This window comes from Bolinopsis microptera, chromosome 2 (assembly GCF_026151205.1).
Source record: "Bolinopsis microptera isolate Bmic1 chromosome 2, MBARI_Bmic_1.0, whole genome shotgun sequence".
Taxonomy (NCBI): domain Eukaryota; kingdom Metazoa; phylum Ctenophora; class Tentaculata; order Lobata; family Bolinopsidae; genus Bolinopsis; species Bolinopsis microptera.
This window is the reverse complement of record NC_087073.1, coordinates 655,918-679,808: the sequence shown is the minus strand read 5'-3', so window position 1 is coordinate 679,808 and position 23,891 is coordinate 655,918. Positions and strand designations below refer to the sequence as shown.

Here is a 23,891-nt window from a genome sequence, read left to right as displayed (position 1 = left end):
GAAGCTTTTATGACAGGTCTGTTTCTGTGAACAAATATAAACATGGCTGTGGCGATCTTTATTGCTCCAGCTGTAGCACCTAGAGATATGCCTACAATAAACTCTGGAGATGTAACGGAGATGAAGTTCGGTGGGACATCTTCACATGCAGTATTATTCTTCACTGAAAGCTCGTTTTCTTTACAATACACACAGTTAATAGAGTTAACCCGAGAAGAATAAGTGTTTTCAGTACATATTTGACAAGTCCAGCATTTGGAAAGACCGTGAGAGTGGGACAGGTGCATATGACTTCCTGCTGGACAGTCCACAGAGCAGGGATCAGATCCTCCTACTTCTCTGACATGATCTCTCAGAGTTTCATCCAGTGCTGCTGAAAGATCCTTTTCAGACTGGTCGAATGACACCCTCCCTCGCATGATTTCAGTGCTGTTGCTGTTCTCCCTTCGAAACTCTATAACTTCATATCCCTTTGACAGTGTGCTGTTCACAAATTTTATATTTTCCACAGATTGTCCGTACATCTGCATATTATGTGCCTCCGATTCAATACTTTCAAACAGTTTTTCCCTCAGCTCGTAGATTCCTATCTCTTCTTCTAAACCAACCAATAGCTTCTCCAAGTGGCTTTTTAAAAGCAAAGTTGCAGTAGCTACAAATCCCATCCAACTAGTGAGCGGTCTTTTGTTCTCACAATCTATTGCTAGATCCCCAACTGGGTCATAGAAAGTGCAATTCCTGATATGTTTATAGTCTTTTGAGAGCTTGTCATCAGCAGCTTCAGCACGGTCGTACAGTAAACCTCCCCTAGCTTTCAGCTTATCTAGATCCATATTCTGTACCTCTGATCTTAAGTAGATAAAGATCTCGTGTTCTATATCCAACTCCTTTTCCAAAATGTTCTTTTGACTGTTCCGATACCTGTCCCGTGACACAGTGAAGCCGAATATGTATGTCTTGTTCCTCCATTTTCGTCTGTTGATTGTCTCGCTGAGGAATGGAAGAATTTGTCTCTCGTTTCCGTTCAAAAGGAGCAGTTGTATTGGAGCTGGAGGCACTGAAATTAGTCTATATTTCTAATCAATTATATTTCTAATCAATTATATTAATAATCAATTATATTAATAATCAATTATATTAATAATCACTCAACTTCAGTTTTACAAAAAAATTGATCTTCATGAAATTTGATTTAAATCATTTGGTAGAGATGAACCTTGACTATTATTCACGTCGTACTCATCAAAGCTGTGGGTCCCGTTAAAATTCGTGAACCTCCCCCCACCTTTCTGAAAGAATGTGTTTTGTCTTATACGTGCTTAAATATATAAAATATATTTCAAACAAGCTCTCGTAAGCTTGTCAATAATTTGATAACTGCCCTCTGAAAGCCTTTTAAGTAATAGAATATGAGGCAGAACTGACGCACATTACTTTATTCTGTAAGGCTTTTGTTACCTTCAAAACATATCGCTCGTGAACATAACGAGCTGCATTTTCAGAGTGAGGGTGGAACCAAATATCAACATATTGAGCGTTTAGAAACTTCAGGAGGTTTATCACACTCATTGCCTCCATCTCTTCTGTCTCGATCAGAGATAAATATGTAGGGTATTGTTCCTGAAGGAAAAATAAATTTTATTACATGATAAAGGCATACCCGACATTATTTTGGGCCGATTCTATTTGTATGCTTACATCTAACCAACAATGGCAAAATGTTCTTTATCTTGAATTTATATTATCTGAAATTAAATAACGAAAATTACAGGACATGCCTTCCTTAGGAAAACATCCTCCGAGTAAATGTAACCAATTGTAGGAATAAAGAAGGAAGTTGGAGGGCCTATAGATGGTTGAACTCCACTAGTCGCATCCGAAGCGATGACGCCAACCACTTTCTTGTTCAATGAAACCTTGCTTCCGATCTGCCGGGCTATGTACTGAGTGTCACATCTGGATATAGATTAACTGGTATTAGGCTTAATAATAACATTTCGATGCTACAGATCAATAATCCCAAATGAAGTATTGCGAACTTAAGAAAAGACTTAAAGTTATTAGAAAGTATTTATCACATTAGTTTCTTTGTTATTTGAACTATTTAACAAGAAATGTGGCCGCATTTATTTTGTCGGCGGCCGCTTTATTTCCCGATCCACAGCGTTTCATGTAATGCAACTCATTTTCATCTCTCAGTCCTATGCAAGTTCTTATCATGTATTAGCAAATTTGGTTCTGTTTAATGTCGCGTATTTAAGACAGCGATTCGACCCGGAAATCATGTAAAATAACTTTGCGGATATTAGTATCATAGCAACTAAACGAGCAACGTCAAGAACGACGCGCGCACTAGTACTACAGGAACGCGAATTCGGTCGCTACCATCATAAAATAATGTCCATTTCTTACCCTCGATAAATGATTTTTGAGGTATTCCCTCAAAAGCCACATGGATATTGGATTGGGTGCCGTCATGCGCCATGATAAGGGACCATAGAACCCATGTCCAATCTATCATGTTTTCATTCCCGGTGTGAAGACATGGAATTTTGACGTTTGAGCTAAATTTATGTGGTCTTTTTTTGCATCACATACTTTACGGGCCCTGTCAATAATTTGGGAGGGAAGACGAAATTTTGAATTATTAGTAATAAATTGTATAATTTAAGCAAACCCTGAATATATCTCATAGCCGATAGAGTAACCATCGTCCTTTAAGTCCTTCATCAAGTCTTGAAAAACAAGTGCTTTCTCCAGTCCGTAGACGGAGGAATTGATTAGTGTGCATTCTAATGTTTCCTGATTCCTGTGGAATGAACTGTTACCGGATATTTAATTGGTATCAAAGTGCACCACTGAAGTTGCTAATGAATAATTAAACTTTCCAAATAGGCTTTCATCTTTGAACAGTCGGTTTTTATCAAATAGTTAATGATTCAAAACACACTCCCCTCATGCATGATGCATGTTAACTTACAGTATTCCGATGTCAAATATTCCGACAATTATAAAATCCCCATCCTCTCTGATCAAAGGTTCAGAGAGGAGTTCGTTCATTTTGCTGATAATAACCGGCCATATCACCAGCAGCACTGTTAACCTCCGCATAACGACCCTGACAATGTGCAGTTTCCTAGAAAATGTGATTAAGTGCCATTTCTGAAATTTTAGGTTCTTTTATCCACATTCATTTTTGGGTCAACAAATACTTTACATTTTAAAAATATTTTGAAAAGAAATCGTATACCACTCTGCCATCAGGAGTTGTATACCCCAATATTATGATTTGATATCACGGTTCGAGATATCTTTTCAATTTTCTTTTTTGCATAAACCGATCAGTATTGAACGTATATAAACGCATTAAGGAAAAATTGGAACTCAGCTGACACGGTTCCATATTGATCCTGCGATTGCTATGAAAATTGGTACCGAATGGACTTTCGTCTAAACTAAAAGCAAGCTCTCAAGTAAAAACGGACAAACGTCAAAATACATCCTCGCAAATTACATTTAAATAAAATTTCCTCTTGTTTGTCTGCGGGGTCTTATCTGGTTAGCTGAGTCGAAGATGCAAAGTAAAGTAGTAAATTAAAGGGAGCAGCTAATTGAAAATTCTTCTCGAACTTTGCAAAGGAAGCAGCTAATTGAAAATTCTTCTCGAACTTTGCAAAGGGAGCAGCTGATTGAAAATTCTTCTCGAACTTTGCAAAGGGAGCAGCTGATTGACAATTCTTCTCGATCCTGTTTTTTGTGGGAATTTTAACTGGCTGTTAATTATAAATCTGAACTAAAAACGTTAAAAGAAGTAAGAACGTCAACGATTGCAGCGGTTTACTAGAACATTTATAAATATAAGTGATGTTCCTTACCCTTATAGTTATTGGGGTTGAAATGAGAGAATGGAGAAGCTCACAAGAAATATTCCTTGCTAGCACTAATAATACAGGTGCTTGTGACGATTTAACGATAAAATGACACAGTCCACATGTCCGGCTATATCACTTGGGATTATTAACATTTCCTCCTATTTCAACTAGGAGCGAGTAGGAGACTAATAGTACAGGGAAATCCGTCTGAAAAAATCGATCTGCCGACACACAAAGCTTACAAAGGATTTTTGACGTTTTTTAGTCCTAATACTCTAATAGCTTAATAGGTGTCCTTTATGGCTGACCAACTTTTCCAAACTTTTCCACGTGTCTTAAGGCCACTTTTTGCTACTTTACCACTTTTTACCACCTTTCTTGTATATCAAATATCTTTAGTTGTGAACATCGTAGAAAGTTGAAGATTAATCGAGGGTGTTCATATTATCAGGAACAAAATTTTGTGAAGACAATTTTTACCTCAGATAATCAATTAATTGGATAATTATCAATTAGGTAATTAGCAAAAATTTAGAAATTTGTTATTGGCTCAAAATGATTGGAATAGCTTAAAACACGGATAAAGTAGTTTTTAGAAAAACTTCGAAAATTTTTCACTTACATTTTTTTTTCAAGACTTGCAAACAAAATTTTTCGCAAAAAGCTATCAAATTGCATGAAACGTGGAGAAAAATGCTTTAAAAAAACTTCGTGAATTTTTGTTTTCAAGAATAATTAACTCACTTATATTTGTAGTTGGAGTTTAGTAAATCTCGGCAGATTTTAGTAATCAGGAATTACTAAATCGAAATAAATAAAAGGACTGAAACTGAAAAACTTTAACCACAGGATATTAGAGTTTCATAATTAATTACAGAACATCCTTATCGATTTTCACAGAAACTGCACCAAAGGCACATTTAAGATCGAACCGATAGCCTGCTGTACTACGATATTCTGAGTCTGTACCGTGTATCGTGCTAACCTGAACCGGCCTACCTGGATTACCATCTACCTCTTCTTTTCCTCAATAATTAGACCGAGTTGTGCAAGAAATGTAATTTTTCAGACGGATTTCCCTGTACTATTACTTGCCGGTTATAGTTTTCGCTAGGTCCTGAGCAGCTTAGTCAAAGATCCAAAATATAGAGCAACCTTTTGACGATTCTTCTTCATTCAAAGTGAATTTCAACTAACTGTTATTGTTGTAAATCTACATTGAAAACGTCAAAAGACGGACTGTGGCGGTTTACCAGAACATCTATACAGCGTGTATTTAAAACGATGGCTTGGAATTTCAGTAAGAGCAGATGCTTGTGAAAGCTTAACGATTTAATGGCACATCATCGTTCTGTAACATTAAATTGAGATCAATGATGTACTACCAGTCTGTTTAAGTGTAATTTTTGTAGTTCCTTTAAAGGAGGAACTACAACTCAACAAGCGCTCTGTTCAGTCCTGAAGGGACTGTTGTATAATCAATAGTGATAAATAATAGTAATAATTAACTAAACAATAATTGATAAATAATTAATTTAATAATGAACACCGTAACTGCAAGAAGCATCAGGACCCTGGACCAGTGGACCCATGTGCTTAGCTACTTTATAAATTTATCGCCTCTGCCGGCCAACAGAATATGATAGCGAAATAAAAAGAATTAACTGATGCTAGGAATTTCAGTAAGAGCCCCTGTGCAAGTGACGATTAAATGGCACAGTCCACGTGCCGGGCATTATTTCGTATTTTGTGGAAAAATAGTCCTTTCCTTGCGTTAATATTATCAGCTGGCGAAGTAATTTGCCCTCGTAGTGGTCGTTAGGATAGTTCCAAAGGATGGTTGTGATATTTGTAAACCATTATCTCACTGCAAGAAGAATTTAAATCCATATAATATAGTTGTACAGGAGCCTTTATAAGCTTAACGGGGCTAAAAACGTTATAACTGAAGTATTATTAAGCCTTATTTTACGTAGTGTGAGATTTAGTATAGTATTTGTATAACGTTACCACTTGAGGGGGGGGGGGGGGCTGTTTAGGAGTCACATAATTTTTAACTAACAAGGTGTACGTTTTACTTCTCCTCTGTAGTTGTGATCTTGACGATTAAAACGACCTCTTTAATTAAACGAAATATTTCGAATATACGAAATCTTGAAAAAGGCCCATTTTCTTCCAATTAGACAGCGAATAGAGTATAAGATTGCTCTAACAGTGTTCAAATGCGACAACAACATAGCCCCAGACTATATCACCAAATGTAAGTTCTTATGTACATGTTCATGAGTCGCTTTACATGGCTTGAACTGAATCTTTGGATTTTGAGTTCTTTTTGGCTATAAAGCGATGTATAAATTTTGGTTCTTTTGCGATAGTGAAAACGCGACAACTAGCGCTGGATGGCGACAACCATCTACCTCTTCTTTTCCTCAATAATTAGACCGAGTTGTGCAAGAAATGTGATTTATCATAGCTCATAATAATAACATCACCCACCAAATGTGAAATGCAATATGAGTCATATCGCATTTGGTGGTTGTGTAAATAATATCGAGCTGTTTTCAATCACACTATCACAATAAGATACAATACGTGTACATAATATGGCCCTTAATGCGGTATTTGGAACGCTTTTTATCGGGGTGTTAACGGACAAAAAATAACAAAAATGGAAATAACATTTAGATGCTTCCTCCTCCTCTTCCTCCTCCTCAGTCATCCTCCTCAGTCCTCCTCCTCCTCTTCCTCCTTCTCTTCCTCAGTCCTTCTCCTCCTCCTTCTCCTCCTCAGTCTTCCTCCTCCTCCTCCCTCTCAGTCCTCCTCCAGCCTCCTCAATCATCCTCCTCAGTCATCCTCCTCAGTCCTCCTCAGTCATCCTCCTCAGTCCTCCTCAGTCATACTCCTCCTCCCCCTCCTCCTCAGTCCTCCTCAGTCCTCCTCTTCATCCTCCTCCTCTTCATCCTCCTCCTCTTCCTCCTCAGTCCTCCTCCTCAGTCCTCTTCCTCATCCTTCTCCTTAATACTCCTCCTCCTCAGTCCTCCTCAGTCCTCCTCAGTCCTCCTCAGTCCTCCTCCTCTTCAGTCCTCCCCCAGTCCCCATCCTCCTCCTATTCAGTCCTCCTCTTCTCTAGTTCTCCTCCTTCTAAGTCGTCCTCAGTCCTCCTCCTCAGTCCTCCTCCTCCCCCTCTGTCCTCCTCCTGGGACCTCCTCCGATAATTATATGTCCTCCTCCTTCTCCTTCTCCTCCTCAGTCCTTCTCCTCCTCGTCCTCTTCCTCCTACTCAGTCCTCCTACTTCTCCTCCTCCTCCTCCTCCCTCTCAGTCATCCTCCTCAGCCATCCTCCTCAGTCCTCCTCCTCATCCTTCTCCTTAGTCCTCCTCCTCCTCAGTCCTCCTCAATCCTCCTCCTCAGTCCTCCCCCAGTCCCCCTCCTCCACATCCTATTCAGTCCACCTCCTCCTCTTCAGTTGTCCTCCTCCTCAGTCCTCCTCCTCCTCCTCCTCAGTCCTCCTACTTCTCCTCCTCCTCCTCCCTCTCAGTCATCCTCCTCAGCCATCCTCCTCAGTCCTCCTCCTCCTCCTCCTCAGCCATCCTCCTCCTCCCAGTCCTCTTCCTCAGTCCTCCTCCTCCTCCTCCTGGGTCCTGCTTCCCTCCTCAGTCCTCCTCCTCCACCCTCATCCTCCCCCCAGTAACCCTCCATCTCCTCATCCTCCTCCCCCTCATCCTCCTCCTCCTCATCCTCCTTCTCCTCCTCATCCTACTACTCCTCCTCCTCCTCCTCCTACTCCTACTCCTCATTCATCCTCCTCATCAGTCCTCCTCCTCCTCCCATCCTCAGTCCTCCTCCTACTCCTACTCCTCATTCATCCTCCTCATCAGTCCTCCTCCTCCTCCCATCCTCAGTCCTCCTCCTACTCCTACTCCTCATTCATCCTCCTCATCAGTCCTCCTCCTCCTCCTCCCCATCAGTCCTCTTCCTCCTCAGTCCTCCTCATCAGTCCTCGTCAGTCCTTCTCTTCCCGGGTCCTCCTCCTGGGGCCTTTTCCTGGGTCCTCCTCTTGGGTCCTCCTCCTCCTCCTCCTCCGTCTCCTTCTCCTCCTCATCCTCCTCCTCCTCCTCCTCAGTCCTCCTACTTCTCCTCCTCCTCCCTCTCAGTCATCCTCCTCAGCCATCCTCCTCAGTCCTCCTCCTCCTCCTCCTCAGTCATCCTCCTCAGCCATCCTCCTCCTCCCAGTCCTCTTCCTCAGTCCTCCTCCTCCTCTTCCTGGGTCCTGCTTCTCCTCCTCAGTCCTCCTCCTCCACCCTCATTCTCCCCCCCCCCCCCCAGTAACCCTCCATCTCCTCCTCATCCTCCTCCCCCTCCTCCTCCTCCTCCTCCTCCTCCTCATCCTCCTCCTCCTCCTCCTCCTCCTCCTCCTCAGTCATCCTCATCAGCCATCCTCCTCCTCCTGGGTCCTCCTCCTGGGTCCTCCTCCTCCTCCTGGGTCCTACTCTTGGGTCATCCTGATCCTCCTCAGTCCTCTTCCTCCTCCCGTCCTCAGTCCTCCTCCTACTCCTACTCCTCATTCATCCTCCTCATCAGTCCTCCTCCTCCTCCTCCCCATCAGTCCTCTTCCTCCTCAGTCCTCCTCATCAGTCCTCATCAGTCCGTCTCTTCCCGGGTCCTCCTCCTGGGTCCTCCTCCTGGGTCCTCCTCCTGGGTCCTCCTCCTCCTCCTTCTCTTTCTCCTCCTCATCCTCCTCCTCCTCCTCCTCCTCCTCCTCCACCCTCATCCTCCCCCCAGTCATCTTTATCCTCCTCATCAGTCCTCTTTCTCCTCCTGGGTCCTCCTCCTCCTGGGTCCTCCTCCTGGGTCCTCCTTCTCCTCCTGGGTCCTTCTCCTCCTCCTCCTCAGTCTTCCTCCTCCTCCTCAGTCCTTTTCCTCCTCCTCAGTTATCCTCCTCCTGGGTCCTGGGTCCTCCTCCTCCCTCTCCTCCTCAGTCCTCCTCCTTCTCCTCCTCAGCCATCCTCCTCAGTCCTCCTCCTCCTCCTCCTCCTCCTCCTCCTCCTCCTCCTCAGTCATCCTTCTTCTCCTCTTCCTCCTTCATCTTCCTCCTTCTCTTCATCATTCCTCCTACTCAGTCCTCATCCGCCTCCCCTCCTCCTCCTCAGTCCCCCTCTTCAGTCCTCTTCCTCCTCAAATATCCGTGTACGAGGTACTGTCCGGTTTATGTCTAAGAATCTGACACCAGTTTCTTGTGCTTGCCGAATCCACAACAGTGAAGGAATTAAACGGAATTAAACGGAATTAAACGTAAAGTTGTCGGAGATGGCACTAACACCATCGTCTCGACTATACATGAATGATTAACATATCTAGAGTAAGTAAAATTCGAGATTCAAGAATCATGAAAATTTAAAACAAAATCACTTAAAATTTAACTCCCGTACAAACAACCGAAATAGAAATAATTGCTGAAATAATAATTTAACATAAGAGGAAGTAGTAAAAGGCAACTTCAATGGTCACTAGACTGCGATATTAGTATTCGAGTCCACAAAAGACACATTCATACTCAAACAGTCCTCCCACTCACAGTCACAACGTACTGGAAACAGTAATCACTAGTGTTCCATGCTCGTACAACAGATCGTGAAATCTGCATAATGATGGTTGATCTGTATTATGTCTGTTGAGTTGGTAGTCCTGATGGGGTGACAGGCAGTATTGGCGTCTTTTTCGGGTTCCTGATGCGGTGACAGTTGCAAAGGAATTTGCCCAGTTCTTGCACATGGGCAGAATTCATGATAGCTCCGTATTCCTTGAGCAGCAAAAGACTGTTAAGGTTTTCCGACAGTGAGAGTCTCGCTGAGTGGTACATTGGACATTCAGTGAGGCAGTGTTCTTCATTTTCAATGATTGTTCCTTCGAAAAAGGGGAGATATTCTAAGCCTTGAACGTTATCCTTGTTGCAGCAGAATCTGCAGGCTCTCGTCCACGTTCCAGTTTCTTTTGTGTATCTCCCTCTCTCAATAAGAAGGTCATGGCTACTGGAGCGGATTTTTGCTATGTGCATGCGACATTGACTATTCTTTAGATTGAGATACTGCTCCTCTCCGAATACCTGTTTGATAGTGCAGTAAAATTGCATTTTCTTTTGTGATGCTAAATCTGTTCTCCAGTCTTTTACAAAGTGATCAACCAAATTTCCATGTGCAGTTGAGGTCGTTCCTTCTGCTCTGTGTTGGTCGGATCGAGCGAATTTGGCCGCTTTGGATTCAGACTGAGCGATCGAATTCCAGGTCTTATACCAAGAGAGGTTTAGATTCTTCTGCTCTTGGAATGTCTGATGTACAAGAAAGTTGACGCTGCTCACGTCGGGTGATGTCTGAGACAATCTGTCGAAGTATCTCAGGCATTGTGGTAGTACCGACAGGGCCCATGGTAACCTGCCCGTATCTCCGTAACAGAAGTTGTTGTTAGCTTTCTTGTGTAAGCCGAGCACCCATTTCAGCATTTTCAGGTGTGTTGTCTCAAGTGCGTCCTTTGTTGCAGCTCTAGCAAGGTTCTGTCTTGAACCATCAGCGCAAGCCATCTCCTTTGCCATTTTTGTACACGGTAGCCATATCTGACAGGCATACGTAGCGACTGGTTTAACGAGGCTGTCTATAAGCTTGAGCATGGTTTTTGTTGTTAATGCTCGAGTGTCGACCATGCGTCTGATCGAGAAAAATGCTCTTAGTGCTTTTTTCCTCAGTTCGTTCATGGCACCTTTAAATGAACCGTTGAGACTGAATTGAATGCCTAGATAGCAGTAAGATTTGGCCGATGAGATGTCCAGGTTCCCTAGTTTGAACCCGTAGGAGCACTTCAGCAAACGAGAGCTCGAGTTGAATACCATGATTTTGGTTTTGTCGATGTTAATTGACAGTTCCCATTTACTTGCAAATTCGTGCAGGCAATCAAGTTGTTTCTGCAGGCTTTTGGCGTCGAGTGCCAAAAGTATCAGGTCGTCTGCCCACAGAAGATGGCTGACCGGGAAGCCGTTCAGTTCTGGAATTGACAAGTCCTCAAGAGCTGCTAGTCTAATGGAGAGGTCATAAATGTATACCTTGAAGAGCTCCGGCGACATTGGATGCCCCTGTTCGGTACCAATTGTGACATCGATGGTGTCCGACAGCTTCTTGCTCAGTTTGATACGGGTAACTGAGTTGCTGTACATGTTCTGGAGGCAAGAGAAGAAGCTTCCTCCGATACCAAGTCTACTGAGTTTGTACATGAGAGCCTCCCTGCAGACTGTGTCGAACGCCTTACGATAGTCCACGAAGCAAGCGAATATTTTCTTCTTCAGCTTCTTTGTATACTTCTCGATGATCGTTGTAAGGGTCAGGATATGGTCAGAGCACTGGGCACCAGCTCTGAATCCGAGTTGGTGAGGGAAGTCGGAACAGACGACTTTACGGAATTCGATCAGCCTATCAAGGAGGAGGGATGCAAAGAGTTTTCCAAGGCAACTTCCGACTGTGATTGCTCTATAGTTATCGGGGTTCTGCTTGTCCCCCTTTTTGTGTAGGGGGGTAGTTATTGAGCAGTTCCAGGGGTAGATTCCTTGCGTTAGGCAACCATTGAATAGTTTCAGAAGGACTTTTTGGAGACCGAGTTTGGAGCTCTTGAGCATCTCGTTGGAGATAAGATCACATGAAACGCTTTTGTTATTCTGGAGCTTATTGGTGACTTTCTCCAGTTCTTGGATAGTAAACTCTGTGTTGAGTTTTTCAAGTTCGACTGATGGCTCGAGGTGGTACTCGGTTCCCTGTTCACCAGCTTCGTTGGTCGAAGTGTTCGTTTGTAGTCCACCGTGCGAGGGGTCCTTGCACTTCTGATTGTATAGGTCGTTGAAGAACTTGTGAAATGCGATCAGGTCATATATGTCGAAAGTATCGGGGTCCTTGCAAGCGGACGAGAGGTCTTTTAAAGCAGCCCAGTTGATGTTGTTGCTGAGGTTGATTTTCTCGTTAAGTTTGTATAGGTAAGCTCCCTTTCTAGCTCGTGTTTGTGCCCTGTATTCTTTCTTACGGAGGTGTCACAGTGTGGATCTTCGATCTTAAAACCAAGCAATATGTACGGTGTTTGTTTTGAGGCATTAATGTGACCTTATTATAGTTGAATTGACTGTTCTGTGGATGCAGAAACATATTTCGGAATTCGTGAAAACAACAGACCGTATTCTTTAATTGTTAATTTTACTGTCGCTTCAAGTTTCATTACTATCATCTATTTGTGTTACAGTGCTGTCAACCTTATCTAACCCTTATCTCATGTGAAATAGCCAAAAACAATTTTTTGTTTTTTTTGTTTAGGTGGAATTGATTTTTTGAAAAAAACAAAAAACAAAAAAATACGTTATCTCCCCCCCTTCATTATGGCCCCCAAATATCCTGCTGCAACATCCGGATTGCAAACCAACATAATTATTACCGTTTCTTTACTACCCCGCGGCTCTTGCCCATGCCCGACGCTCGTATCTAGATCTCACCTTTGCCCGTATCTTACTCTTTTTGATTTTAGCCGACCCTGACATATGGGGGTGAGTTGATGTATCTCACATAGCGAATGAAGCGGTATGCAGAACAATACAAAAGTCACAGTAGATGTTGGAAGGTGTATATTCATACTTGCTTCCTACTTCCTAGCTCTTCCTTGGTATCCATGGTCTTTCTTGTCTTCTTCGAGCTGTAAATGAGCCATGAGGCCAAGTAGACGTTTTCGTGATAAACTTTACCGGGTCTATCGAGGTATAAAGCATTTCATATACCGCATTTAATACAAATGTATTGTGTCGTATAACTATTACTATTTATATTACTATTTACTCTAGTAGCAGGGTGTAGTTGAGTGTGCACTTCGATGTGTACTATTTCTGACAACACAGGGTTGTTTGTTAGGTCATTCTAAACCAAAATCGTTTAGGTGGACAATTTGTTTCGCTAGAGACAACCCTACAGGGCAAATTTTCTAAATTACCCTCAGTCGCGTATACGGGATTTTCGTATTTCGGCTCCTGAAGGTCATAGAGACTTAATTTTTAGCTTAAAATCACTGCAATGGCAACATTTATATACAACTTACTAATCAATATATGGTCTAAAATTGTTTGTTTCCGAGATATCTGCAAAAAACTAATTTAAAGTTCAGGCGTAGGCACAAATTTCATCAAATTTGTATCTCCGCTTCTGAAGGTCTTAGAGACTCAAACTTTGGCTTAAAATGACTGCAATGCACATGTTTATATTGACACTATAAAGGTCATAAAGGCCCAAAATGCTTACTTTTGGAAAAAATCCAGAAAAACTGATTTTCACTGGGGAAGTGAAAAAAATCTACTCTAGAAGCTAATTGAAATCGAGTATGCAGTTTGGTGTCTACAACTTTTCTAGAAACCAGGTCCTTTGTAAGGTCATTCTGGATCAGAATTGATAAGGTACGCAATTTCTATCAGTAGTTCCAACCCTAGGGGGGAAATTTCTAAATTACCCTCAGGCGCAAATATGTGACTTTTGTATCTCGGCTTCTGAACGTTGTAGGGGCCTCTCTTTTAGGGGCCTCTCTTTTAGCTCAAACTAACTGCAAAGGCCACATTTACATACAAGCTATAAAGCAACATAGGGTTTATAGTGCTTAGTTTTGGAGATATTCATTAAAAACTGTTTTAACTTTCGTGCATCCTAAAATAGTAACATCAAACATGTACTTAATTTTGGTATCCCGGGCTAAAAAAGTCTTACAGGCACTTTACTTGCAGCACAGCAAAAGTTCAGCATGAACACATTCAGATAATATTTAAGAAGCAACACAATTCAGTTTCAGAAGCTCCTTCCAGCTATCTTGTGTTATCCCCAAATGTATACGTCTAACCATCTCTCTGGTTACTTCGAACTACTTCAATCCCCAAATTTATACATGAACATCTAACTATCTCGTACTACCACAAGTTGAGCTCTCTCCAGTACTGTTTGACTATTATGGCTAATCAACTTTAATCCCACCTCATGAAGTAGAATCTACTTTTAGCTACCTTTAATTCTGCTACCACCAACACGTTATAATTGTAGCTCTTTCTAGCTCTTTCTAGCCCGAAGTAGCTAGAAGAAGCTAAAATTTGTGGGTACTGTTTGCTAGTGTTAGCTGGATCATAGAGCAGAAAGTAGTCTGAGGTTGCTGGAATTAGTGCTAGAATTTGAAGGTGCTGGTGATAGCTGAACAGAGTAGGATTGCAGGTGCTAATAGTAGCATAACAAAAATTATTTGATGTTGGTGGAAGCTAGATAGAGCAGGAAGTAGCATTCAGAGATTGCTACAAAGAGCTAGAGTGGAGATAGCTGAATTGAAGGAAACTAGAAGTAGATTCTACTACATGAGGTTGGATTGGAGTTGATTAGCTATAATAGCCAAAAAGTACTGGAGAGAGCCCAACTTATGTTAAGACCGGGATCTGGGCTTAATCCCGATCCTTAATTCCGGTCCCGGTCTTAATCCCGGTCCTGGCACTTTTTCCCAGTCCCAGTCCCGGCCAAAAAATCGGTCCCGGTCGAGCCTTGCCTTTAACGAGATGATAGTAACCAGAGAGATGGTTAGACGTATAACACAAGATAGCTGGAAGGAGCTTCTGAAACTGAATTGTGTTGCTTCATAAATATTATCTGAATGTGTTCATGCTGAACTTTTGCTGTGCTGCAAGTAAAGTGCCTGTAAGACTTATTTAGCCCGGGATACCAAAATTAAGTACATGTTTGATGATACTATTTTAGGATGCACGAAAGTTAAAACAGTTTTTAATGAATATCTCCAAAACTAAGCACTATAAACCCTATGTTGCTTTATAGCTTGTAGGTAAATGTGGCCTTTGCAGTTAGTTTGAGCTAAAAGAGAGGCCCCTACAACGTTCAGAAGCCGAGATACAAAAGTCATATATTTGCGCCTGAGGGTAATTTAGAAATTTCCCCCCTAGGGTTGGAACTACTGATAGAAATTGCGTACCTTATCAATTCTGATCCAGAATGACCTTACAAAGGACCTGGTTTCTAGAAAAGTTGTAGACACCAAACTGAATACTCGATTTCAATTAGCTTCTAGAGTAGATTTTTTTCACTTCCCCAGTGAAAATCAGTTTTTTTGGATTTTTTCCAAAAGTAAGCATTTTGGGCCTTTATTACCTTTATAGTGTCAATATAAACATGTGCATTGCAGTCATTTTAAGCCAAAGTTTGAGTCTCTAAGACCTTCAGAAGCGGAGATACAAATTTGATGAAATTTGTGCCTACGCCTGAACTTAATATTAGTTTTTTGCAGATATCTCGGAAACAAACAATTTTAGACCATATATTGATTAGTAAGTTGTATATAAATATGGCCATTGCAGTGATTTTAAGCTAAAAATTAAGTCTCTATGACCTTCAGGAGCCGAAATACGAAAATCCCGTATATGCGACTGAGGGTAATTTAGAAAATTTGCCCTGTAGGGTTGTCTCTAGCGAAACAAATTGTCCACCTAAGCGATTTTGGTTTAGAATGACCTAACAAACAACCCTGTGTTGTCAGAAATAGTACACATCGAAGTGCACACTCAACTACACCCTGCTACTAGAGTAATTGTGATTGAATAGAATCCGATAAGTACTTACATCACCCACTAAATGCAATATGAGCTATGATAAATCACATTTTTGCACAATTCGGTCTAATTATTGAGGAAAAGAAGAGGTAGATGGTAATCCAGGTAGGCCGGTTCAGATTAGCACGGTACACGGTACAGACTCAGAGAGGCTTTATTTATTACATATCATGCTAATATCGTAGTACAGCAGGCTATCGGTTCGATCTTAAATGTGCCTTTGGTGCAGTTTCTGTGAAAATCAATAAGGATGTTCTGTAATTAATTATGAAACTCTAATATCCTGTGGTTAAAGTTTTTCAGTTTCAGTCCTTTTATTTATTTCGATTTAGTAATTCCTGATTACTAAAATCTGCCGAGATTTACTAAACTCCAACTACAAATATAAGTGAGTTTAGTATTCTTGAAAACAAAAATTCACGAAGTTTTTTTAAAGCATTTTTCTCCACGTTTCGTGCAATTTGATAACTTTTGGCGCAAAAAATTTTCTTGTAAGTCTTGAAAAAAAAATGTAAGTGAAACTACTTTTCTCCGTGTTTTAAGCTATTCCAATCATTTTGAGCCAATAACAAATTTTTAAATTTTTGCTAATTAGCTAATTGATAATTATCCAATTAATTGATTATCTGAGGTAAAAATTGTCTTCACAAAAGTTTTTTTCCTGATAATATGAACACCCTCGATTAATCTCCAACTTTCTATGATGTTCACAACTAAAGATATTTGATATACAAGAAAAGTGGTAAAGTGGCAAAAAGTGGCCTTAAGACACGTGGAAAAGTTTGTAAAAGTTGGTCAGCCATGATAAAGGACACTTATTAGGACTCAAAAACGTCAAAAATCCTTCGTAAGCTTTGTGTGTCGGCAGATCGATTTTTTCAGACGGATTTCCCTGTACTATAAGGAGAATTTGAATCAGGATAGATTCTGATTTAGTCTAAAATACTCTATAATTTAAATTAACTCTAAAATTCAAATTTCATTTTATTATTCCCCGATCCTTGGTCGCTCAGCAGGTGGTAAAGAAATTAACAATTTTTGAAGTATTGCCAAGCAGGTTCACTAGCATTCACAAGCAGGTTCACTAGCATTTACAAGCAGGTTCACTAGCATTTACGAGTAATACGACGGAAAAATAGTTCAAATTTAAAATCCAATCAACTATGTGTTATTGTAGTTTTAAACTAAACAATCCGAAATCATCAAAATGTCATGTGAAAAGAAATGCCTGACCATAAGGAAATGTCTGTCCATAAGGAAATGCCTGACCATAAGGAAATGCCTGACCATAAGGAAATGCCTGACCATAAAGAAATGCCTGTCCATAAGGAAATGCCTGACTATAAGGAAATGCCTGACCATAAAGAAATGCCTGACCATAAGGAAATGCCTGTCCATAAGGAAATGCCTGTCCATAAAGAAATGCCTGACCATAAAGAAATGCCTGACCATAAGGAAATGCCTGTCCATAAGGAAATGCCTGTCCATAAGGAAATGCCTGTCCATAAAGAAATGCCTGTCCATAAGGAAATCTGGAAATGCCTGTCCATAAAGAAATGCCTGACCATAAGGAAATGCCTGACCATAAGGAAATGCCTGACCATAAGGAAATGCCTGTCCATAAGGAAATGCCTGACCATAAAGAAATGCCTGACCATAAAGAAATGCCTGACCATAAGGAAATGCCTGTCCATAAGGAAATGCCTGACCATAAAGAAATGTTAAATAAGACAGGTTAATATTCGTATAGTACGCTCATTCATAACAGTTAAATATATATTGGAAATGTTAGCTGCTGACTATCTTGACGTATAATTAATATGTAGGGGACCCATTTCTTTAACGTTTAAACAAAGAAGGCATTATAGTTTATTGTAACAATACATAAGGGCATATAATTGTTTACCTCCATTCAAAGTATGGAGTACTAACGATCAGTTGTGTAAGATTAAAGTCCTGCCCCCTCCTTGCTGTCGCCAGTATATTCTCGTTATCTTTACAATCTAAATAAATGGAGCAACATAGAGCAACAGTAATTATAATGTAATTTGTGAAAGTTGACACTAGTTCTAGTGTCATAACTTGAGAATGCAGCTATCTTATGTAATTATAATGTCGCGAAAGCTGTCTCCTTAACAGGCTAAGTTGGTAGTGTTACTATGGTAACGAGTTGTCTTCATTAACAGGCCTACAATTTTAAAGTGTCTGCATTTCTTCAGTTTTGGAACCAATTCATGCACGTTAGAAATCCAAGTCACTGTCCCGGGAAAAATTATGCATTTAGGCGTGGATATAAAAAATCTAAAATTATTTTCCTCACTCTTACCCAGGGGTCGACCGCGATCGGAATTTTGTCCCGGCCGGGACAAAATTCCGATTAGAAATAACATTAACTACTCTAACACATGTATTTCTACAGGTGATGACCCGTTGTCAGCGCTAGGTCTAATAAAGACGGTGTACCCTGATATCGAAGGAGAGGACTTAGAGTTGACGCCTCCGAGCAGGGCAAAACGATCAGGATCCTTGAAAAGCGGGGAATTCAATATAGAGTGGGACTCTGCCGGAGAGGACTCTGCAATATAGAGTCTCATTAAGATCGTTCAAAAACAGTAAAACCTCGATTTACCACAAACTTAGGTTTAACTGTCACCAAGATGTAACTAGGTCGAACGGAGAAATTAGGTCTCACGCAGGAATTAGGTCTCACGCAGGCGCGTAATATACATATAAATACACTTATAAGCCGCGCCTGCGTGAGACCTAATTTTTCCGTTCGACCTAGTTACATCTTGGTGACAGTAACATATACGTGCGTGTTGTTGAGAAGGTAAAATTTGCGATGATAAATAAAAAGAAATATGATTTATCTATTTATGGAGAGTTAGCATACATGCTACATGAAGAGGTCTCCTCCTAGTCATTAGAGTTAATACTATTTTAATTTAGCAAAAGAATTGCGGCATTAATAGCCCAAAATATTTTACGCTCGAATTCCAACGCTAAAGATCTAGGGTACTGACTCTCGCCTCCTTAATCATATTCATTATACATTAACATAAATTAGATGGAAGTTGACCGCCAAGATTGAGCGAGTTATTTATTGGGTGATTTATTTAATAAGCTATATTTCCCGTCACACACAGTGTCACGTGTTACCATGGTAACACATACCAGTGTCTGCTATTTCTACTCTCATTATTATTTTCCCAAGTTTACCAGGTTACCTGGTTACCTGGTTACCTGATTACCTGGTTACCTGGTTACCTGGTTACCTGGTTACCTGGTTACAAGATCTCGCCATCTAACTAATTCTTACCTTACAACTAGACTATCTGTCTTGGATTGTCCATATTGTTTACCTGGTTACCTGGTTACCTGGTTACTTGGTTACTTGGTTACCTGGTTACCTGGTAACCTGGTTACTTGGTTACCTGGTTACCTGGTTACTTGGTTACCTGGTTACTTGGTTACTTGGTTACCTCGTTACTTGGTTACCTGGTTACCTGGTTACTTGGTTACCTGGTTACTTGGTTACTTGGTTACCTGGTTACTTGGTTACCTGGTTACCTGGTTACTTGGTTACCTGGTTACTTGGTTACTTGGTTACCTGGTTACTTGGTTACCTGGTTACCTGGTAATCTGGTTACCTGGTTACCTGGTTACCTGGTTACCTGGTTACTTGGTTACCTGGTTACCTGGTTACCTGGTAATCTGGTTACCTGGTTACCTGGTTCTTACCTTACAACTAGTCTAGTTGGATTGTCCATATTGTTGATACTGTGTAATTTGTATACTGTAGATAATATCAATTGTGGAGATGGGATATTTGTAATTATTTAAAGTTGATTTGTATTCTTTATACCCTCATTTTACATTGATACACAAAATGATAATCTTTCGTTTCAATCGCTCGCTCGTTTCAAGATGCGTTTTATATAACTACCTACCGGGAGGCGGGATGGTACTATTCTCCCGATGACAGTATGGCAGACACTCTTTGCTGCCTGCTAGGCCTCTGGGAGCATATATCTCAACTTGGTTACCTGGTTACCTGGTTACCTGGTTACCTGGTTACCTGGTTACCTGGTATATATCTCAACTTGGCCCGGAACAGTTCAGATTTTCGTTTTGTAAAGTTTCAGTAAGCTTCCTCGGACCGGAATCAAACTTTCAGCGCCTCAATTGTGTCATATACCATTTATAGTTGACTGACTAATTGGTTTCTGGAGAAAAATTCGGTCAAAACTGTGAAATTTCGAGCGTGCTAAATCACTCTACAGTCGATCTTCGAGATTGTTCTAAAAGGGCCCCCGACAGTTGAAACTAACGTCAATCGTTATCGATGTATTTTCGGACGCTGATTCCTAATCACCCCCATGACATTCACATAGGGTTAAAATGCTCCCCTGACGAGATATTGGCGAAAAACTGTCTCGATCACGTGATATGACCGTATAAGGAAGTTAGTATAATTTCTCGTTAGTGGTTAGGGTTTCAGCATATGCTTTTGTTAAGGATGGGTTAGTGTTAGGGTTGGGGTCAGATTAGAGGGTTAGCAGTTAGGGTTTCGAATAGTCGTTCAGGACCAGCTAGAGAACGGGTTGAAAAAGTCACGTGACAGTCGAGTGTAGAGTGATTAATCATCATCCGTGAAATTTCGGTCGTGGAAATTTCGTCTTCAAAATCTGAAAATGGGACAAGAAATGGGAGAATATGATTTTTCCATTGAGTCGGGTATTTTGACTTCCAGTACCTCAATTTGGTCTCGTACCAACCTCATTTAGCTGACTAATTGGTCCCTGGGCAAAAAGTCCATCGAATTTGTCAAATTTGTGTTCAGAAATTTCCATTTTTGAATAAATGGGACATTATTTGGAAAATATGAATTTTCGTTTTGTAAAGTTTCAGTAATAAGCTTCCTCGGACCGGAATCAAACTTCCAGCACCTCAATTGTGTCATATACCATCTATAGTTGACTGACTTATTGGTTTCTGGAGAAAAATTCGGTCAAACTGCGAAATTTTTTAGTATTTATAATACCGATGTATTTCTGATTTAGTAGTACTAGTACACCCCTACTTCAACTTTGCCCTTTTCATTTTGACAAAAGAGTTTAGTTTAAAATGGTCCGAATAAAGTATACTTTAAAAATACAATGAGTATAATTCATAACTCAAAATGGGATCAACTATTGACAGGGTTGGAAAAAGTCGAACAAATTGCTATAGTAAATGAATTTCATTTCACAAAATATAATTCGGATTCTGACTAATGTTAAAGTGAAAAGTAACAAAGTTTCAAACGGATGCTTTCAAAAAGTGATCGTTTTGGCTACGATAGAATTGTCAAAAATTCTTAGACGGAAAATAACGACTGTGTTGCTTAGTTGATAAGTGTAATCTGAGTGGTATTCTGAATATATATCATCAATGCAGGTGATTTAAGAAGGAACGCATCGGTCGACGACAGAGTCCTTCCGAACGAAGATCTTGTTATTGGTTTTGTTGAAAAGACTGCTGTTGGTGGCCTGGCTGGTTCGGGAGCTGTACCTCGGGCTCATGAGGCGAGCACCTGCACTGGACCCCAGTATAGTCTTCCATTCAGAGTGAACCTCCGGTCGCAGGGGGACGAACAAGATGAAAATAAATAGACCCTGAAAAAGTAATGATGTTGACGAAGACGTGTTTAGCCTCATTTAATGGTCAGGTTTAATCCGGATGAATATTAACGTATAGTGCAGAAACGGAGCAAATGCTTCAAAGCGAGCATGTAAGCGGAGTGAAATTGTCCAAACTGTGAAAAAAGAAACAGTCAAATATGATCACTGTAAAACAAATAATTAAAGATCTTCTAAAAGTACCTGGGAGCAAGTGAAGATGATGAAGAGGTACTGAAAGACGAGAGCTTGAGGTCCGTAGGTAAAGAGGGACAAGAGGAAGGATACTCCAAAGAGCATGATTAGTGAGAGTATTGACTTGATGTGCCTCTGAGAAGATATGTGTTACTAGATGTTACTAAGGTGTTACTAAGGTGTTACTAGGGTGTTACCAATGTGTTACTAAGGGGGGGGGGGGGTATTACTTAAATTATTGATTCAGCAATTATTGATTTAACGGAATCTGTTCGAGATAAAGGAATTATTAAATTACCGTTTGTATTTTCCACGTGTCGTCTTTGTCATCACCGCGATTGCTACTGGCTCTGATCATGATAATGACCACTCGGATGCCTAAGAAAGTGTTCACGGCAACAACTGCCAAAATAGGCACAATAAACGTGTAGATCTTCCACGTCTCAGATATCCAGCAGCTGTTTAAGAAAAAATGTTACCTAGCAACTAGCTATGTTGCCTAGCAACTAGCTAGGAATCACAATACTTCTTTATTTTTAGTGAAATCGTTTTCACAAGTTGCTGTTTTTAATTGTAAAATATTTAGGTGATTGATCATTTACTCAATATTATTAGCAAGATCGTACTCAGTGGCGTAACGTTGCATGTTGCCCCCCCCCCCCCCCCCCTCTTAGAAAGGTAAAATATGTTTACCCAAATTCGCCATCCATATCAGCTAGATAGTTGAGATGATGTTTGTCAGAGTAGATGAGAGCAAAGGAGGGGAAGATGAGGGGTAGGACCCAGCAGAGAACACAGGATATTTTGAAAGTGTGGTCGTAACTCTTGCCGTACGTGTGTATCGCCTTTACTATCTGTTGGATATGTGGCAACTAAAATAGTGTCGTGAATTGTAACGAAGTTTTACATTTTGTACGTACCTGTCTGTAGAATCTCAGTACGTATCTGTCTGTAGAATCTCAGTACGTACCTGTCTGTAGAATCTCAGTACTTATCTGTCTGTAGAATCTCAGCACGTACCTGTCTGTTGAATCTCAGTACGTACCTGTCTGTAGAATCTCAGTACGTACCTGTCTGTAGAATCTCAGTACGTACCTGTCTGTAGAATCTCAGTACGTACCTGTCTGTAGAATCTCAGTACGTACCTGTCTGTAGAATCTCAGTACGTACCTGTCTGTAGAATCTCAGTACATACCTGTCTGTAGAATCTCAGTACGTACCTGTCTGTAGAATCTCAGTACGTACCTGTCTGTAGAATCTCAGTACGTATCTGTCTGTAGAATCTTAGTACGTACATGTCTGTAGAATCTCAGTACGTACCTGTCTGTAGAATCTCAGTACATACCTGTCTGTAGAATCTCAGTACGTACCTGTCTGTAGAATCTCAGTACGTATCTGTCTATAGAATCTCAGTACGTATCTGTCTGTAGAATCTCAGTACGTACCTGTCTGTAGAATCTCAGTACGTACCTGTCTGTAGAATCTCAGTACGTATCTGTCTATAGAATCTCAGTACGTACCTGTCTGTAGAATCTCAGTACATACCTGTCTGTAGAATCTCAGTACGTACCTGTCTGTAGAATCTCAGTACGTATCTGTCTATAGAATCTCAGTACGTACCTGTCTGTAGAATCTCAGTACGTACCTGTCTGTAGAATCTCAGTACGTACCTGTCTGTAGAATCTCAGTACGTACCTGTCTGTAGAATCTTAGTACGTACCTGTCTGTAGAATCTCAGTACGTACCTGTCTGTAGAATCTCAGTACGTACCTGTCTGTAGAATCCCAGTACATACCTGTCTGTAGAATCTCAGTACGTACCTGTCTGTAGAATCTCAGTACGTACCTGTCTGTAGAAGACGAGAGCAGCAACAAGGCTCCAGGCTATAGTAACGAGGTAGAGATACTGAACTCCGAACACGAGACCTGTACACACAGGGGACTGGTGCTGCGCGTGAGCTAGCGTCAGGAACGTTATGTTCGCTAGAATCAGCGCCGTCACCTCCATCAACTCCACTTGTACTATTAGTCTTTTTCTAAACGATCTGATCGGGATTATTGTTTTCAGTCACACTAAGTTTCCGTCACCCCCCCCCCCCCCCCCCCCCGTCAAGTAGCAGCGTGATGATGGTAAACGTGAATAGTGTTTTTGTGATACTTTCAGACAGACGATTTAAATTATACACAAATTTAAAAGCTACCTGATAGGAATGTAGACGAGTAGTGTGAAGACGAGAGTAAAAGAGGGAAGACAACAGGAGATTGTATGACGACCCCGGCAGTGGTCAAGGAGATGGTTCCTTAAGATTACATTTGATTCAAGGTATGACATGTTCTCGAGGTCAAGATATGGTTCCTTACGATTACATTGATGCTAGGATTGACATGTTCTCGCGGTCAAGGAATGTTTCCTTAAGATTACATTGATTCTAGGATATGACATGTCTCGGAGGTCCAAGAGATGGTAACCTTAAGATTATATTTATTCTAGGATATGACAAGTTCTCGAGTCAAG

General features: G+C 40.9%; 2 protein-coding genes across 2 annotated transcripts in view; one reads left to right on the top strand and one right to left on the bottom strand.

Moving 5' to 3' along the window:
• Positions 1-23,891, top strand: part of LOC134811104 (ammonium transporter 3-like) — an 81,884-nt gene that overhangs the window by 32,137 nt on the left and 25,856 nt on the right. The gene's annotated exons all lie outside the window — the stretch shown is intronic.
• On the bottom strand, positions 20,687-23,611 carry LOC134811105 (adhesion G-protein coupled receptor G2-like). Its single transcript, XM_063817831.1, has 6 exons — positions 23,578-23,611; positions 23,223-23,421; positions 22,071-22,231; positions 21,676-21,835; positions 21,387-21,512; positions 20,687-21,179 (listed from the first exon to the last, which is right to left on the bottom strand). The coding sequence occupies exons 2-6, from the start codon at positions 23,382-23,384 to the stop codon at positions 20,967-20,969; spliced, it is 822 nt and encodes a 273-aa protein (XP_063673901.1). The 5' UTR covers positions 23,385-23,421; positions 23,578-23,611; the 3' UTR covers positions 20,687-20,966.